Source organism: Amblyomma mixtum, chromosome 7, assembly GCF_055824585.1.
Source record: "Amblyomma mixtum isolate Tamu chromosome 7, ASM5582458v1, whole genome shotgun sequence".
Classification (NCBI taxonomy): domain Eukaryota; kingdom Metazoa; phylum Arthropoda; class Arachnida; order Ixodida; family Ixodidae; genus Amblyomma; species Amblyomma mixtum.
This window is the reverse complement of record NC_143018.1, coordinates 34,199,457-34,211,858: the sequence shown is the minus strand read 5'-3', so window position 1 is coordinate 34,211,858 and position 12,402 is coordinate 34,199,457. Positions and strand designations below refer to the sequence as shown.

At 49.9% G+C, this 12,402-nt stretch overlaps 1 protein-coding gene across 1 annotated transcript; it reads left to right on the top strand.

Moving 5' to 3' along the window:
* Positions 1–3,155: 3,155 nt before the first annotated feature.
* LOC149335618 (astacin-like metalloprotease toxin 4) lies at positions 3,156–10,457 on the top strand. Its single transcript, XM_089553848.1, has 2 exons — positions 3,156–3,342; positions 10,195–10,457. The coding sequence occupies exons 1-2, from the start codon at positions 3,156–3,158 to the stop codon at positions 10,455–10,457; spliced, it is 450 nt and encodes a 149-aa protein (XP_089409974.1).
* Positions 10,458–12,402: the final 1,945 nt, after the last annotated feature.

Sequence of the window (12,402 nt, the reverse complement as noted above, 5' to 3'; positions counted from 1 at the left end):
CAGCAGTTCCTCCCAGAATTCCCAGCGACTGTTTGGAGGAGGCACACCACGGAACGAGCCCCGGTCGATGACCGCGTGTTGCAACTCATATTGAGCGCGATAGTACGTCTAAGTGTACTTTTTAGCGTTTTTCGCGTTTAATTAATTAACTAATTGGACGTCATCAATCAAATTTTTCCCACAGCAACATTTTATCCCACACTGTGTGTAACAATCACACTTTCAAACATTTATCTTAAGAGAACGACGTAATCGTGCGGACAAAATTGAGGACACCTTTTCGCTGACGCGACAGAGCCATATAACGCTCTCGGATTGATAATGTTCACGGGGGAGGGAAGAGGGCTTGAGAAGGTCGCTGACGGCGCAGTTCTTGCCTCCGGAAGTGCGTCACCTAGTTGTCCGCTCGGAGGGGTGGTGACCGATGGAGCGTACAGGAGAGCGAAAACAGCATCAGAGAGATGGCGTCCGGTGGGTGTAGGCGTCGGAACGAGACGAAGAGGATTCTGAAGCGCACGACGTCGTACGGGAGTGCGCGCCCACGGTCGCGAGGACGGGATCAGCTTGTGCGGCACCATCCAGCCACATGGTTAACTACAGCACAGGCATAGATCGGTCGGTTAGTTTGCGTGCGCCAAGGATTCGTAGAGTGCGGACCGGTGCGGAGCGATGCGAAGCAAAGAATGCTCAGCTAGTGTCATTGTAGGCGCCAGACGGTACCGTGTGATACACACGCAGGAACAATGGACTGAAGCCTTGGCAGGACCACAGCTTCGGCATATGTCAGTGGAGCTGTGACCAGAGAGGGTGGATTGGGGGTTGGCAGGGCCTCAGCAACCTGCTCCTGGACGACACGCTGAATAGCGGGTTACAGGGATGACGTCGGGGAGGTGGGCAGGTAACCATGGCTAACTGACAGTATATCTCCTCCCGCACAAACTGCTGGATGTGCTGTAGAAGGGTCCGTTGATCCTGAGCAGTGCCGGCAAGAGCCAAACTGGAAAGTGCATTGACAGGGTAACTGGGACGGCGGGTGCCAAGACGCTGTTTTCGGAGCTCGCCAAAATAATGACATCAGCACGGTTTGGGAAATTTTGGAGACTGTCATTTCGAACGCGTCATCCTGAATCCCCTTAGGTTGGTCCCGACTACTCAATCGTTGTTCGCTGCGAAGTTTGTGTACAGCGTGGCGGCTGGAGACCTCAGTCAGGCGGGTTTTTACCACCGTACAGGTAGAAAAATTAGCTTCGTGGTTGCGGAGCCACAAGCTGGCGACGCTGGTTAAGTAAAAGATGACGTTGGTGAGCTTAAGGCCATCATCACAATTGTTATGGACGCTCACACATTCATAGGAGGGAAGCCAGTTATGCCATATATTATGCCTTATAAGATGGACGTGTAATTTTCTCCCCCCAGATTTAATTTTCAAGTCGAATCTCGAAAAACGCACAAACAATTTCAATTTACTATGTTGATAAATGAGCCTCACTAGAGAGAGCATGCTACGAGGAATAATGTGAACGCTGCGCACATGCTGGTTTCGCCTTTGATCGCTTGGAGATACAAACTCCTAACAGCTTCGCAACGAACACGCACCACTGTTGAAGAACCTATCATGAGAACTGAGAGGGAATTTTTCGTCAGCTAAAAAAGGTTGTTTTTACAACAGCCAGGTCTAACTAAGACCATGAAGAGCAATGTGGAGGGAGGAGTCAGAGACCATTAATTTTGATGGATGGATGGATGGAAAAACTTTATTTTCGTCAGAGAGCATGTGTGGACGATTCCGTGTTAGATGGCCATCAACCCATGGCTGACGGCGACCTGGGTGGCCCACTCCACGGCCCTGGTCTGGACGACCGGGTCTGAGCTGGCCAGCACGGCCTCCCACTGCTCGAGGGAAGGATCACGCATAATGTCCGCCGGTGGCGGTGCTATGCTACAGCTCCATAATAGGTGGTCATAGGTTGCCAATTCGTGACACCATTTGCACTCCGGCTGAATGTCCGGGTAGATTTTGCTCAACACATATGGGTTGAAGAAACATCTAGTCTGCAATCGTCGCCAGACGCATTCCTGCGCCTTCACCAATTGCTTGTCCGGGGGTGGGTAAATCCTCCGCTCAAGTCGGAAATGATTAGTAATGTCATGAAAGGATACCAGCCCATCTCTCGTGGACCTTCCCGGGACGTCCGGCTCACCTACTCGGCTGACGAAACCTCGAGCATTCATGTGAGCCGTCTCGTTCCCATGGTTCCCAGAGTGTGCAGGTACCCAGAAAATTTCCGCCTCCGTAATCCCTCGCTCCGTGGTTCCGATTCAGCAACCGCACCGCTGTGACAGATATTCTGCCCCTCGCCAAATTTCGGATGGCTGTTTTTGAATCGCTGAAGATCAGGTCAGCATTACTACTAGTTATAGCTAGTGCTATCGCCGCTTCCTCTGCAGTTTCTGGGGAGCGGGTTTTCACTGATCCAGAGGCGATTAATTCTGAGACAGCTTCGGCATGTTTTCCTTCTCTCTCCTGTCTTCGATCCAGCCCCTGTCCTCTGTGGTTCTCCCTTGTGTGCAACTCATAATTTTAAGGCGAAAACCTTTAATGGCTCATACTCGCAGTGACCGCACGTGCGCTGAAATCATGCCAACTGTGGCGTCTCCTCCGCGCAGCGGCGCAACCTCCTCTCCTCGTTAGCAAGCGGCGCGCCAGTGGTGGGAGCACCTGTGCATAGCAATCGTGACGTCACACAGTAGCGGTAAGCGGTAGAATGAGCGCGCGCGCGTCGGCGGTGGCAGCAGCACCGCCGCTCCTTCGCCAGACGTCTCGTTGCAGTCGAGTGAGTGAGGCGCATGGCTCCGAAGCGGCCCAGAGCAAGCACCTGTGGGTAATTCAAAGGGATATCGGCGAAAACTGTGGCCATTCCACTGGGGCGCCATGTACAAAATGGTATATGCAGTGGGTTGACCACAAGGCTTTCGCCAAGCGCACTTTAGAATTTCCAAAGTGCCCGGTAACTTTTTTTTTTTTGGCTGGCAAAAATTCTCTTCAACCTGCCATGCAAAATAGTCCATCATCCAGGCTTGGTTTAGCCTTGTTTCGCTTCCGAAGCGACAAGTTCGAAAGCCCCCGTCGGTGTAATTCAAAGATGTTCTTAACTATGGCATGCAGCTGCTCTTCGTACGTGGGCCGCCAAGGGGGAAAGCAGGGCCTGTCACTGAGCGACCGCTGCCTCAGAAAGGGCACCATTCTGCACGAGCTCCTGCATGCAGCTGGTTTCTTCCACGAGCACTCACGCTCCGACAGGGACCAATACGTGGATATATTCCCCGAAAACGTGATGAAAGGTACGTATGTTATGAGGGCTGTACAGGGTCAGTCACACTTAGAGGGAACACGGCTCCGCGTGGCTGCGCACACGCAGAGCTCCATAGCGACCAAGCCGGTGGAAACTCGTGCAAATGGCCAGATGACACGAAGCACCACGTCGAGGTCCCTCTGCTCGTGTGCCACTCTGCATTGATTCATAAACGGGGTAGAGGCAATGGCACTCCGCAGGTACGTGGCCGCGCGGAGCCGTGTTCCCTCTAAGTGTGATGGACCCTGTACTTGGCACAAGCCGGCCTGGCAGTTACGCAAGAGAGCAGCGACTGGAGAGAATACGCCTGGCTTGGAGACGGCTAGTTGAAGAAGTCCAGGATACTTCTACTCCTTCCCCGGTGAAGCGACTGCGACAGCTGTATCACTCCCCATCGCCCAACTCCTTGGTTACGCGTATACATCAGCAGCCATTTGAGCTGGGCTTGTAGTACATATGACAAGCGTACACAGGGCATACCCTGAAAAGCTGCAACTTTAAGCCCCGCTTCCATAATTGCTGTCGCTCTGAGACGAATAATGTGAAAACTCCAAGTTATAACAGCCTACGATACCTGTGCCGTTTACACTAGAAAAAGTCTCCAGAACAGGTATTGACAGGTATTACTAAAATCAATCTACAGCCTTTACCCTTGTGGCGTATTTGCGAAGTCAGCGGTAGTTGTTAGCCTTCCCAAATGTACCCCCCTTTGCGAAAAGTAACCGAGCAGCAGGTTTTCGCTTCTCAAACGTATAACGGAGCATTTGCAGCAGCCCTAAAGACCGAAAGGCGTTAGAACGTGAGGACAATTGTTCACCTTACTTTACACAGGTTCAGAGATTAAGGGCTGCTATAGGTGTTTTGCTACGAGGCTAAGAAACAAACCATAGTTGCCCGGTTACTTTTGGCAAAGACTGTACATAAGCGGGCCTGAGCAGAGTGCTTTTGCTGCGCCAGCTGTGTGATTCGGCATTCCGAATCCGCGAGTCCTAAACGTTCCCGCAGCAGCAAAGCTAATGGCGCAATATTGGAAATGGCTGATTTCACTCTGGTCATTTGTTGGAGCAACCTTTGCCGATGTTTTTCCAATATTCAGCCGATTGTCTGCGTGTGCTGCTTGGGTCGTGTCCTCTACTGCGCTCGAGACTCAAAGCAGCATCATCCTGCAACGGCTTCTGCTTCGGTGTCCGAAGTCAATAACGCAAGAGCTGCGACAGCCGCGGTACACAGCAGAGCTCGTTGATCATACCAGTTGGGAAACTCAGCTTCAAAACCTGTCCTGTCGTTGCGGCACTACTAACGAGTTTAGCAGAATGTTGCGACAGCTAGGAGCGGCAAAGAAAAGCTCTCGGCGTCTGTTGTATTATTTTGACACTATAGTTGGATACAACTTAAGTCTTTATTGAAGCGCCACCCACATTCAGGGCCTGCTCAAAGATACCGCCGCGGCAATAAACTATCCTGTTTTTAAAACTTTTTTGTTAACTAAACAAGAAGCTAACTATCAGACAAAATCATCAACTCAAGAATTTTGACGCCTCTGGCTTGTTTGACACGTACAGTCAAAAATTGAAAAGCGGATTTCGGTTGCTCTTTTGTCTGGTTAACGGAGTAACACAGGAGTAACGCGGTTGGTAGTGCAGTGTAACGATAGTTGGTTATAAATTACAAAAAAAAAACAGCAAATAGGCCTAGCAACAGTGGGTCATGTTTCGCGGCGTCGTGTATTACTCCGCTGACCGATCGTAAAATTGGTCAAAATCAGTTTTTAGTATTTCACTGTATGGAACTAGCTAGACGAATCAGATGTATCAAGCTGATAATTTAGTTTCGCAATTAGCTTCTTGTTTAGGTTACAAGAGAAGATTTACCAACGGTCTACTTTTGTCACGAAGGAACCCTCTTCGGCGGTCCTGACTGTGGGCACAGCTTCATTGTAGACTTCCGTTGTATCCGACTACACAGTACAGCTAATTCTGGCCGCCGTGCTGGCTCAGTGGTTATGGCGCTCAGCTGCTGACCCAAAAGACGCGGGTTCGATCCCGGCCACGGTGGTCGAATGTGTGCAATGTAGCTGCAATGCAGCCGTAAGTAAGTGACGTTTCCTAAAAGCTTTATAAATAGTTGATGAAAATAAAATATAGCTACAGCGTATTAAGTACTATGTATAGAAAGAAAGCAGTTTACTGTCCTATTAGTTGCGAGTTCGCCTCGCAGTCCTTCGGAAGAAATTTAGTTTGTCTTTTCCGGGTCACCGGATATTAGGACGCCACTTTCTATGGACATCGGGTCTCGTTGCCGATGAGCGATTAATGATTTCGCATTAGAACGTCACCTCTAAAGAAAAAGACTTGCAGGGCCACACTTCCAGACAGCGGCTTTTGTGTCATCAAATATAAAATAAAATGCGCTAGTCAGTACGCATCAAGTAAGATCCTGTTTTTCCGCGTCCGCTCGAGCTTTCTTGCTCGCAGTTCCTTCGCCAAGTCGATAGCTAGTGCAGTCAGAAGTACCCCCTAGATACTCTTAGCAAGGGCGCTATGCTGGAAGGCCCGAGTTTGCTGAAACTCGGAATCTTCCCGAGCTCTGGCGACGCCCTCAGATGAGTGAACTAATGGTAGCAAGACAGAATCCCACCCTCGTCACGCCTCAAACTTCATTGGGTTATCTGGATATATTCGGTGCTTTATCATCACATCGGCGCCACCTCATCGGCTTCTTGGGCGGTCTACAAAGAACGGGTCACGTGAGCCAACCGCCGGTGCACTTTTCATTTGTGTGTCGCTCCACCAAGTGCACTGCGTGTGCAATTAGACAAACGAGGTTTGTTGAATTTTATAATGCACTTAATACACCTTTATAAGCATTTTATAGTGTGCAAGATTTGGATTTAAAGCGCTTTGGAGTGATTTATGCATTATTAAATTTTGCTTTGTACCGCGAGGAAACGCTACCTACGCCCGTAATCAGCTGACCGCCAATGGCGACGACGTACATGTGCAACGCTGTGAAGGCTACGGAAGTAATCCGCAAAAAAAAATAAACAGAGGTGTGTCACTCCGCGCTGTTCTGTGGCCGTGTGGTCTAACGCGTCGCTCCGGAGAGTTGACAGGCAATGGGAGCGCGTGGGTTCAAATCCCGCATGGTGGAACTTTTTTATCTCACATTTTTTTTCATCGCAACTTGAATTTCGCGTGACTTGACTGAGAAAACTCGTTTTGTTCAGAATCGCTTGAATATTATGCCGTGTTCTGAAATGAACTGCATGCATCTGTTCATTTCATGCATACCGCGTTAATGTGATCTGTCCGAAATTTGTTGTCAATGAGCTCGCACCGGCTTTTGGTCAGCAGTGGCGGTTATCTTCCCGATTCTGCAGCATTGTGACTATACTTTTTAGATGCAAGTGCGAGGTTTGTGCGAAAGATGACATTCATTCGTCTCATTTAATTAATTAGCACAGTGGTGAGTGCTCTGCAGTGGCCCGATTAACAAGTGGCCATCTGCAACTTTCGATTTCGCCGTTGCCGAGGAGCCCACTTTTTTTTTTGTGGGCCTCTCTTAATGGCATGTTATGAACTGTTCTGTGGAACCGGTTAGCGGCTGATCCAGTCTTCGCCAAAAGAGTCTGGGACCGACTTTGGCACTGTGCTGTAGAGTAGCCCAAAGGACTTGGCGAGAACAATTATTTTTTACTGATTGCAATGTTCAATGCATAATGTGCCTTCCTCGTGAAATAGTTGGCCTTCACCATGTCAGGGTTGTACTTCGAAGGGGCCTTTACGCCAATGTAGGTCCCGTGGACGCGTCCCACGACGTCTGTGATGCCGCCGCGCAGAAGGAAACGCTCCTCAACATACGCACGCTCGGCCGCAGTCGTGGGCAAAGCGAGCCACCGCTTCTGCACAGCCGCGTCGATAAGCGCGTCGGAGACGTCCCTGACACAGCGGCTCACAGTGCTTTATTGGCGTCCAATAAAGCGGTCTGCGCCGACGCTCCCCTGGAAGCTCCCGGTCGCGAAGAACCGGAGGGCGCAGAGGAGTTGCTCTTCGACCGAAAGCGAATGAAGCCCGGTACGCACTCTCCGCAGGCGTGGGTCGTCGCCTAACTATTTACACAACCATCGTACCGATTTTTTGGAGAGGCGAAAATGTCGCTGGAATTCGTCGTCGCCAAGGCAGTAACGGGTCCAGCCGGCCGTACTGACATTTGCTGTCAGAGGAAGCGATTATCCAGGCTCCTGCTGCTGCCGCCATGACAGTCCCGAGATGAATTCGGGGCACTTCACCGTTCAGGAGTTTAGCTCCGAGTTCACCTGTCAATCAAAACCATTGGTCACACCCCCGGCATGCCGTACATAAATTATAGGCGTACGCGCTATGGGTGGGCCACTCCCAACATCCCTGCCGGCTACAGGTATGCTGCGCGGCTGTGCTGATTGCTGACAGACATCGACGATGTCGACTATCGAAATATAACAGGCAAAACGGACGTCATCGCTGATAAATCTAAGCACCTCTGCGAAGGACACGCAACGTGGCGAAAGCCGCCGATTTCTTCGCTCGCATACCAAGATTGCACAACACTATAGCCTGTTGCAACCACGTAAGACACAGCACAACGCTGAACGCGCGTCACACCTGCTTGCAAGGCGTCAAACACGGAGCACGACGACGAACAGGTGCTTGGAGCACGTGCTACTCCAACAACATCGCATCACAGGTGTTTCGCTTGGCCGTCCTTTCATCGGTGATAAAGCTCAGGATCAATGTGTCAAACACATCTGGGATCGACAAACGATCGCTGCTCCAGACCCAGTGCAATAAAGTGTTTGTAATTTCTAGCACGCAAGGACTGCGTACTTCACAACCGTAACACCTATCTCTGTTATAAGTCCGATTCCATTATTACAAACAGGATCCCTCACCGGCCCGAATGATATTAATGCGATGTCCCTGCGGTATACAACGGCGATCGACGTTAGTGACCAAACCAGTCCGCAAAACCTTGAAGTGCGCGACGTTATCAAATACTACGCAGATACGCGCGCCACCCCCTTCAGAGCTTTATTAGTCAGCGTCTGATGACATAGGATGAGTTGTGTCGCTGGGTAGCACGCTCTTCGCATCCGCAGTGCACTAAAGAGGCGTCACACACAACAGGCATATGTAATGAATCATTGAATACAGCCAAACAGCAATTTTTTTCCCACACCGCGTCACAGCCGCTCGCACGGCCACTTTACCGCTGGGATTCGCCAAGAGCGTACTAAAAGCAATGGTTGGCCATAGCCGGGTGCGGCAGCGGACGTAGCAGCGGAGAGCTCCACCTGAGGTCACTGCAGAGAGCAGCAGTGACGCGGGGGTGCAGTGAAGTTCAGTTTTTTGATTTTGTTTATTATGCAAGCCGGAAGATACATGACTGTTATATCTTGATATACGACACAATAAAATATATTATCGCAATGGCCGAAAAATAAGACAGATTCAGCGTGTAGTAGTTGCGCAGTCTTTCCAGTCGAAGGCAGCGCTACCGGCGGCGTGTCAGCGCCGGAGCTCTCTCGTTTTCGACACGGTGGGCTGCCGCTCTAGTTCGTATGCAATCCACGCTGCAAGCAATGGCCTCACTATCGCCTCTAGCGGCAGAAAGTGTAAAATCTTTGTTAATTTCCTGAAGCTATGCTTTGCAACAACGTTTCATAGGATTCAGATTTTAAAATACATTTGGAAATGAACAAAATGTTCATAATATTATCTGTTGCCTTTTAACGTATTCGAGAGAAGAGAAGGGATTGATACAAGAGTGCACCTAGTGCGCACTGTTCGTCTTCGGAAATGGAGAGACAGACAGAGCCTGAAAGAGAAGACACGCCTTTGACACGCCCGAAAAGGCGTGTCAGACAGCTAGCGGCGAGTGTGCAGATAGATAGCAGAGAAGTCACGCTTTCTGGATTGCTGATATGGCGCTGATAACTTCAGGTAGCGCTGCGGCCTGGTATTGCGCAGTGTATTGTGTTTGAAGTGTGAAGCAGGCGCGCAGGGTGCGCTTGTATCGCCTTTACGTGGCTTTATCTCTACATTTTATTGTCCGCTGCCTGCGCACGTTCCGCGCTATCTTCGTTCACTGACTGCCGTCATCGCAAACTCGGATGAAACTCGGGCGAGCGCCAAACTCGGGCCTTCCGGCATAGCGCCCCAAGTATATCAGAAATTAAAAATTCTCAGTATTGCTTTAGGTTGCCATAGCTTGGCCATACTTGCTGGTTTGCCTGCGATCTGGTGCGATAATCTGTTCGGATAAGCATACAACGCTTCTACTTACAAACTACCGATACCAATGAATTGAATTTATCTATCGGGATTTCACTCAGCATGGTCCTCGGCACAGTTTCCTTCAATTTCCTTCAAGTTTGCTCTACTTCTGCGATTACTTCGGTTCTCTTCGTGCCTAATACCTACTGCATATTGTAGTTTTTTTTTTTCATTTTCGTTATTGTCTATCGTTTTCTTTAAACCTATAGGTTGTATTACATTGTTTTTTTTTGGTCTTCTTCTTTCTTTACCCTGTGGTGCCTAATTATTTTTCCATGCTATACAAAGCCTGTTCACAGTTCCTTTGCTTGTTAACGATGTTCCTTATACATGTTTTTTTTTCACTGACCTCCCCACTCCCGCCCGTTCCCTATGCAATGTCTTCGAAGGAGGGCCTTTAGGAGTATGCTGAATAAATAAATAAATAAACCTCTGCTCTTCTGGGTCAGGAAAAAAGACATTTCTTTCTCTATAATGCAGAACTGATGTCCTTTTCTCATGCATTCATAAATGCTTTCTGTGACCCCCAGGCAAGATGCACAACTTCAGAAAGCTACAGCCCCACCGGAATCAGCTACTCACACCCTTCGACGTGGAGTCGGTGATGCTGTACGGGTCCGAGCACTTCGCCCGAGCGCCAGGCCTGGTGACCATGCTGACCAAGGACGGAAAACGTCTGCCTTCGCCCAGCAAGAAGGCACTGAGTTCTAGCGACACCAGTCGCATCCGCAAGCTGTACTGCCCCCCTCGGCCCCTTCGTCGCATTCCGCGTAAAGCTTCGTCGCCTTCTTGAGACCCGTTGGATGATTTGCTGCTGCTATAATAAAAACCGCGGGATCGAAGTTACTACGTCAAGAAACTAGAGGCGAGCCGCTACGCTTTTTTCGCATACATTAGTTGACAACACCCCTTTCCGAACTTCGGAACTCGTAAGGAGATCTAGTATCTCTCTAGTATGTGTAGTCACCTCCTTATGTGTTTAAATCGTAACCAGCTGCCGCTGGACCCCATTTCCCTCACTTATGCTCTATTAACTTCGTTTCAGTTGTGTTGCTGGGTTCTCAGCATATTATGTATAAAGTGTGGAGTGTTCTTGCTGGCATATCGGAGAAACAACAAAAGTGCACAGTAAATATTTGCAGGCTCTGGACATCATTAACAGCATCCAGCAGTGTGCTGACTACAGCGCAAACACTGAGCGTGACGTGAGGAAATATAAACGCAAAGTCGCTTTCGAAAATACCGGGTCAACGGCACCTTTAGTCAGTGTTAGGCGCCTAATTGCAATTAGAGATTTGTAGCCTGTCGTTAGTAATAGAGTAGTAATAGTAAAGTCAACTCTAGGCTTACGGCAGCCGGTCGTAAGGCCTCCGGGCTCTCGACACCGGAAACAGATGGTCGGATTTTTAGCTTCAAAAGCCTTTTCCTTTCTAGCCTCTTCCTTTGTGCTGCTAGCATCTTCGTTGTTGACTGCGGGAAGGCTAATCGACGACGCGTTTATCGCGGAGCCCGTGGCTCTCTGGTTTGCAGGTCACATTGGAGCGCGTACTCGGAGAAGGACCACTGTAGCAGAACCCCGCACTGCCTCTGGGGATGGCTTAAGTGAAGACGGCTGTGGCGGGAACACACAAAGGGGGGGTAGAGTCACAACAGGCGCCATTGCGTCTGGAAAGAAACCTTTTGTCTGCTTTCAACAGCAACGTCAGGGTTTCGTTGCTAAGCGGCATAAGCTATTGTTTACTGTTCTCCTTGAGCACATCAGCCGTTCTGCTGCTTCCTTCCACAAGCCCAGAGTTTCGTCACAGCGGCAGTCCAGGTTTGCTGAACTGACGTCGTACCTCCTAGCCCCGATTCATTCTCTACCGGTTCTAAAGCGATACCGTTAAAGTACCTGCTTTCCAAAAACCCCGGTGTCGGCGTCGGTGTCGTGAGCGAAAAATCACGGGCATGGCCCTGGCAGGTGGCAGCTAGCAGCTTACATGGTCAGGCACAGATTGGTCGTAAGGCTGTGTGATGTCACATGACATGGCCGTTTCCTCAGGAGCTGCCGACTCGGGCTTCTCAAAACAGATGGGAGGCTGAGAGGAATACAGCCCTCTAGCACCCCTGCATTCCGAGTCGTACATGTTTTCGTACAGACATAAGCAACGCAGGCATATGGACTTCGCCGTTGTCGGCGTTGTGAGCGACAAATAGGGTGCCGTATAGGTAGCCCAGGCGGTCACCCCCTGAGAAGCAACCAGGCCGGGCTATCTAGGTCACGTGACCTTGTGGCGTCATCACAACCTATCCACCGGATTGTGAGGAATGTAACCACATTGGCAGGTGGCGGTTCAGTTAATAATTGGTCGAGAGAGGTTACCCGGGAAGAACAACCTGGGTCTCACAAGGCCGACCGCTAGGAGCACCTGCCATACCAGGGCAGTGAAGCATCACTTAACCGGCATCACTTAAAGGTGTACTGAAGAGGAATCTGAACTCGTCTTTTTGCCGCGGTAACTCGATCTACACGTTCCTAGCATTCTTAGAAACTGCGACTTATTGCTCTGTGTGGCAGATTTCCCTAATTAAATCGAATTAACGCCCGGCTCCCGCCTTTATTTTTTTAATTCTCCCTCGTACGGTGGGCGGAGTCGACCAACGCGGGGAGTGCCTTTCAGCCAGTTCCGTGGAGGCTTTGCTTTCTCTTCATTTTGTTTTTTAGGTTTCCGCGAATAGTTTCATTTGCAGATAATATA